This window comes from Asparagus officinalis, chromosome 1 (assembly GCF_001876935.1).
Source record: "Asparagus officinalis chromosome 1, Aspof.V1, whole genome shotgun sequence".
Lineage (NCBI taxonomy): Eukaryota > Viridiplantae > Streptophyta > Magnoliopsida > Asparagales > Asparagaceae > Asparagus > Asparagus officinalis.
In genome coordinates, this window is record NC_033794.1 from 26,231,653 (window position 1) to 26,239,147 (window position 7,495).

At 35.3% G+C, this 7,495-nt stretch overlaps 1 protein-coding gene across 1 annotated transcript in view; it reads right to left on the bottom strand.

Annotated features, from left to right (window-relative positions):
* LOC109832368 (leucine-rich repeat receptor-like kinase protein FLORAL ORGAN NUMBER1) overlaps nt 3,681-7,495 on the bottom strand; it is a 9,916-nt gene continuing 6,101 nt past the window's right edge. Inside the window, 1 exon segment of the mRNA XM_020399760.1 lies at nt 3,681-4,039. Within this exon segment, the coding sequence (XP_020255349.1) occupies nt 3,681-4,039 (359 nt within the window).

The window sequence follows — 7,495 nt, forward strand, 5'->3', positions numbered from 1 at the left end:
TCTGGAGCCCGTCGCGGTCGACCGTCACGGTCGACTGTCATTTTGTTTTGGCTGTGCATGTTTAGTTGAGTTGGATTTTGGGTTGATGTTAGTAATTGTTTAACACCTGGGATGATGGTGAACTTCAGACGAGGACACGCACACCGAGATTTATGCACGTATGCTAGATTGTGTTAGATTTACACACTTTTGACATGAGATAAATTGATGAACACATATTGAATAATGTCGTTCTATACGTATCCGGAAATAGGAAGATGAAACATATTTGCCGCAGAATGATTGAGTAAAAGTATTACAAAAGTATCGTTATTACACGTATCCAGAATAGGGAGATAATAAAACCTATTGCTGCAGAACGATTGAGTAAGAGCATTACAAAAGTATCGCTATAGCACAAGATGATGCACACATAGATATTTGATCAGTTATAAGTTTTACTTCCATGATAGACTACCCGTGAGTAGGGTATTTACTTTGAGATTTTGGTACACCCGTTATGGATGGCAGTTATATTTCGTTTTGTTTTGGTTGGCATCCTCTTATATTAGAGCAGGCTACTCGGATGTACTTCGAGATGAGATATTTATTCTTTATGTTGGAGATTGGAGTATGTTTTCCTTGACTATTTATTTTTCATTCATGAAGAGCTATATGAATGATTTGATATATGTAAGTACTGACTCTATTTTCTATATATATACTCCTACCCCTTTCCCTGGGGAGAGGTAGTGATGATCTCGCTAGCGCTTTGACGCTCGTTGTTTTCCCTCTTTCAGACAGCGAGTCCGACGCACGGAGAGTCGCAGGTTGATGAGACATCTTAGTTGTCCGTTTAGCTATTTATTATATTTTGTAGTTATTGCAGAACTCCACATGTAGTTGATTATTTTTCAGACTCTAGATTGGTATTTTATTTTAGAGTTGAGAACTCTTGTGAGACTTTGTTTATTTGACTCATTGTATTTGAGACTCAGTTCAGACTCAGAGATATATCTATTTCATTCCAGTTGGGCTCATTATTAATATCTCTTATGCTTCTTCTGTGTATTTTCGGTGTTGTTCTATTTCTAGTTTTGCATGTCTGTACCTTCATCTTTTTATTGTTTCCACTAGAGAGATAACGATTGTGATGGTGAAACATGTCGTAGCATGGTGTTTGGTGCTTGGCAGGTTTGACAATCCAGGTTTCATCTGGAACTGCAGTCTTGTGTGAACCTTGGGGCGTCACATATTGTGAGGTGATCAGCTGTCAGTGAGTGGGAAGGGGCTTGATGTAGTCGTCACCTTTCTACTCGTATGGGAGAAGGTCGAGAAATACAACCTTTTGAGTCGCCTTCCCGAGATGTCGGCCGAATGGTCGGTCGAGTGGTTAATTAAGGGCTCAACCTAGCCAGGAGTCGACATGTAACGCCTTTTTGAGTTTCGTGAGATGTCGACGTGTCTAGTCGTCTAAGCTTGGTCTTTGGTTATCTTGATGTGAAGAGCTGGCTCGATTACACATAATGTGTGACACTTGTCTGCTATTGGTTGGAGTTTACTTTTTTAGCACTAAAACAGCTATAACAGTTGTTAACGGATATGTTGATTCTGATTATGAAAGTGATCATGATAAAAGTAAATCCACCACATGCTATGTGTTCGCACTTGCTAATGAAGTTGTAAGATGAATTTCAAAACTACAGTATGTTGTGATTACATCAACAACAGAAGTAAAATATGTAGTATCTACACAAACTAGTAAAGAGGCTGCATGGTTGAAAATAGTATTGGAGGAACTCGGGCATGAACAAAAGAAGATTTTTCTATTTTGTGATAGTCAGAGTGCTTTGCATTTGGCAAGAAATCTAACTTTTCATTCAAAGACAAAACACATTCGAGTTCAATACTATTTCGTTCGTGAGAAAGTAGAAGAAGAAAAAGCGGATATGCAGAAAATTCACACAAATGACAATCTAGCAGAATTAGTAACAAAGTCAGTCAATACTGCTAAATATGTTTGGTTTCGATCATCTTGTCATCTGACAAAAATTAGAGCAACATGAAAATGACAAGAAAAAAGAATGGTGTGAATATATAGTTGATTCTCAATCAATCATTCAAGTGGGAGATTTTTGGAAAGAACCAAATGGTGCCGCAACTGTTGACCAAAATAATTGTGGTACCAATTATTGAAGAGAACCAAATGGAGATACAATTGTTGACCAAAACAATTGTGGCCCACACCACATTGTTTTAGGAAGCCTCATTCCTTGATCTTGTTAGCGTTAGGCACAGAAATGACTAAAACAGAGCCACATTTGTTGATAATATGGAGCAAAGTTTGCCTATAAACCTATAAAATGATCAGAGTTCATTCTCATTTCAATCTATCCAATCTCCGAAATTTAAATAGAAAAGTGAGAGAATATAGAGAGAGTTTCTCCTTGTATTAGAGAGATATTGTAACTTCTAAGACTTTCCTCATAGTGAATTCTTATACTATTGCCCGTAGTTTTTACTCCAATTTATTTAGGAGGTTTTCCACGTAAAAAATTGTTTGTCCAGTTTATTATTTATGCACTAATATTAGCTACGACTCTGCTGCTCTATCTGGTCGATTTTCCAACAGATATAGCATCTCTGAGTATATATTCCAGCTAAAAAGTATACTGCATACAGCTTGAAGCATACAAATTCCAAGGACGATATGAGACCATACAACAATACATGGTGACTATTATCTTAGATGAGCTTAAAAACATGTAGTACATGGAACTTTTCTGGTTTCTTGAGAAATTTTGGAGGTGATCTTTGGTTACGTATAATAATACCTTTGGCGGTCCATATTCATAAATATGGCTCTTGTGTGTTAGAAGGCCAAGGCAGAGAAGAAGTATATGTTGATAAACTATGTGACCTTTGTACATATACCTTTATATACTTACCACATGTCCATTTGAGCTAAATATATATGCATATACCTTTGTATATATATTCGCTTTTTTTCGTAGCCAATATTGTTACAAATAATTTGTTGCTTACAGCATATTCAGCTACTTAGTTTGATGCTTGATTTGTTCTTGATATTGGCATCATATATTTGATAAAATGTGGCATCTATGGATTGACTGCACACCAAGGGTAGTGTTTTGTATAATATGGTTGAACCATTGAACTAAATGTGATTTTGATAGGTTTTTATGGAGTTTTGGAGAAAAAGAAAAGCCCCCCCCTCCCCCCCTCGCGCCCCCCCCAAGTTTACCTGTGATTATTGGATAACTGGATTCTTGGACAACTCTATTTCCAGAGTTAACTTCTTGATATGAGAAGGAAAGTAATCAACTTAATTCATGTAAGGTACCGTGATAAGGACTCAACAGGAAAGTAATGCACATAATTCACGTAAGGCTATATTACATCTTTCTTGGAATTAAAACAAGTTTAGCTTCAAATTTGGGGGCTTGGACAATGAGACTGGCACGTGCATTGCACGTGCCTTCCTCACTAGTATATAACAAAAAGTACGTAGGCATCCAATAGGCACCCCAAATTTTAGGTAGTAACCATCTCCCAGAACCACAAAGTTAAACCGATGACTTTTGAACTTGTAATATACAAATACAACCCAAAAAACAAACCCTCCGCTTATTAATACTCCCCTAATAATATACCAAACCCTTAACAATCTGGTACCTCCTTCAAATAACAAGAAGATCCGGCGGTGGTGATGTTGTCGGATCGGAGAGCATATGGACCACCTCCCTCATCGTGGGCCGTGCTGAGCTCTTCTCCTCGACGCATCGCATTGCCACTTTGTAAAGGTTGGTGATTGTGTCGATAGGAGATGGTGAGAGGCGGCGGTCTACCACCGCGAGCACTGCAGCAGCCGGGTCTGATTTTTCATTGATCTCAGAGGTGGTCTTTCGGACCCACTGGACAATGTCAACGCCGTCGCCAAAGCTGCCGACAGGGCGTCGACCCGTGATGAGTTCGAGGAGAACGACACCAAAGCTGTATACGTCGGTCTTCTCGTTCACGCTCAGTGTGTATGCATACTCTGCATTTATGAGATAAATAAGTTAGAATTATCTTAACGTTCTTGTTTATACAACCAAAAAAAACTGTGAAGCTAGCTTTGTTTGTTGCCACCATGAAAATTTCCTAGATAATCTATGATGTTCTTTTTCCATGATAGACAAATAGCAAGTATAGGATAGATTCAAAAAAATTAAGTGGTAGGAAGTTTCTAGATAACATCACAGGTTTGTAACATTTTTAGACAGATGATAGGGGTGTTGTATGTATTTCAACCAAAAAAAAAAGGAACGGAAGGGTTGAATTGGTTAAATCCATTAGGCAAGATGTACTTAATTCCTTAAGACCTTATTTGGCAAAGGGTTAAGAAAGAGGGGTTAAAGAGAATGATTAATGTATTTAACCCATTCGATAATCAGAAGGACTAAAATATTAAACTATTAAATAAGTTTTATTTTAGTCATTGTGATCAGTTTTAGTGTTTGAGAATAATAATGATTTTGACTATTTTCTTTATAATTAGAGGCCCCGTTTGGCAAAGGGTTAAGGAAGAGGGGTTAAAAAGAAGGATTAATGTACTTAGCTTATTCGATAATCTGAAGAACTAAATTATTAACCCGTTAAATAAGTTTTATTTTAGTCATTGTGATCAGTTTTAGTGTTTGGAAATAACAATGATTTTGACTATTTTCTTTATAATTAGAATGGTTAACTCTTAATCATTCTAAATAGGAGTATTAGTAAACCCCCAATCCGCTATTATTGTTTGTTAGATTAGGATCAATGCGTTAGATTAGATTGAGATTGTCACCTTTGACCAAACTTTAGGAAAGAGTTCCATTATGGGCGAGCAATAGGAGCAGCCATTTTTATTGGGTGTTGTCTCCCAATTACGGAGATTATGTGTGCTTAATAAAAGTTCTAGCGGATCTAGCTAGAAGTAAATACAGGTAGGTCAAGCAATGAAAAATACGTGTACAGTCAAAACACACACAGGGTATTAGCTAGTCTACTACTACTGGGCTCGACATAACTTTGGGAGCTACAGAGGACACAAAATACGACACCAGTCTACTTCTCTTGGGCATACCGATAGCGTACGAAAGTGGGGCATCAGGTTGCAATCTGAACCTGACAAAAACTTTTCCAAAAATTTAATAATAACAAAAAAAAACCCACAAATCCATCCAAAAACAGTCCACTGACTTGACAGTCACATCGAGCTCAATTGAAGGGGGGGCCTTTCCTCTAGACTCGCCAAATCTACAAAAAGTTAGAAAGGGTCCATAAAGACCAAATTTGTTTTCTGGTTTTAGTGGATAGGGTTTTTTGACTTTTTGTCATATTGGATCTCCTAAACTTTATCAAATTTTTAAAACAAATTAATAGATTTGAGGACGTAAATAGAAAAATATGTGAGCGTTATTTGAAGCAGCTTAGGGGGTTTTCAAAAAAAAGTTACTATTCTTTGAAAACAACTTTCACATACAAGTCTTCATGCAAGGGAAATGCAATTGTTTACTTGAAAAATAAAATTATCATTGAAATGTGAAATTGACGTGGGAAAATAGAATTAATTATTAAATATAATTAAAACTGGTTACTGTTTTTGTCACTTTAATTTAACTTCACCATTTTATAAGGGAAGCTAAAATTGCATTAAATCCTATGTGATAACTTTCTTACATTTGAACTTACATGCAAACAAACACCTAAAATGTTAAATAAAAAAATTATTTTCTCACTTTCATCTTTCTCTTACATGCAAACAGAACATCCCCTTAATAAAATTGGGTACAAACACACAACAACTAAAGATATATAATATTATATCTTATGTATATATTAAGTAGTATATAATGATATAATAGGTAGCATATTTTATTTTTATTTTTTTATTTTATTTTCTATCTTCATTGGGATTTTCCATATTAAGCTTCCAACTTATCTAGACCCAAAATCTAATAAGCCTCTAAACTTTACCAACTATTATTTCAATCCGTTAAAATCCCTTAACTTTTCCCTATTTTCTTGGGAAGCTTTTAAAACTCTTATTTCAATATATTAATCCCCTAAAGTTTTTTACTTTCAATCTATTTTATTCCCATGGTGGTTTTATGATGTAGAACACACTGCGGATATATTTATGGAGAAACTGGACCGTCAGAAGCCCAAACATACACCCTACAGAAAAATAACTTGCAACGAAGAACGGGTCAAATCTCCCAAGCCGTATGTTGAAATTGAACGAGGTATACATGAAAGCCGTATGTTGAAATTGAACCAAAGGGTTGGGTTTGCTTCCTCCGTTTCGCCAAATTCCTTACGATTTGAGAGATATCAGCATTTTTATCCATTCCTTATTATTTTTAGTAATGTTTTAGGAGTCTTTATTGATTAGGAAACAAATTCGATTTGATCTCAGATTTGACCGGTGAACTTTCCTAGTCATAAGGAGTCTTTTAGGAGTTTTAATGTTTTAGGAATTCTTTTACTATTTTTGGTAAAGTTTGAGTCCTTGTAGGAGTTTGAGTCTTTGTAGAAGTCTTGTTTCTTTTTCTATTTAAATAGAGTCTTGTAAGCCATACAGTCATTACTTTTAATTAATAAAATTGTGTTTTCTTCAATTTTACTTCGTAGATTCGAAGCTCTTCGTGGATTCCAAGATTATCCTTGGTGAATTCCGATGCTACTACTTCCGCGCTGCGTCAGAATTGGGATATATCAGAGTTTTTATAAACATTTTATTGTTTTAGGTAATGTTTTAGAAGTCTGTTTTGATTAGGAAACATATCCGGTTTAATTCCAAATTTGACCGGTTTGTTTCGCTAATCATAAGGAGTCTTTTAAGGAGAGCTATGTTATTTTTATTTCTGGTGAAGTTCGAGTCTAGTAAGAGTCTTGTTTATTTTTTGTTTAAGCATAGGAATGTAAGCCTTATAGGCATAACTTTTCATCAATAAAACTTCCTCTTTATTATATTTTCTTCATGCTTTTGAATATTGTTCTTTGTGGATTCAGAGAACCCTTAGTGAATTCCAAGATTTATTACTCATGCGTTGTGTTATTTTGAAACCCAAACACCAACCAAAGTACTATACAATTAGTGCAGAATTCGAATATTGTAAAAAAAAAAGTTATATATTTCTTATGATTGGAAGAGAAAAAGAAGGTACAAACTTTGATGGAAATTTTATAAGATGAATTTCTTTAGTCAAATAAGGAAGAGGGATTAGTGAGTTTTTTGTGTGACTAATTTAAAATTTTGTTTAGTTGCAAAAAAATATGCGTCTGCTGGAATATTTGTGTCCTCATTAGGATATAAATAGAGCAACTAAGTATCCATATCCAACAGGATATAGTTACAGAACAAATATACAGCGAAATGTCTAGGTCATATCGATACGAGTTTTCTTTACTAAAGATATATTTGTGTTCATATCCACATCCAAGATCGGCAAATGGATAGATATATGGT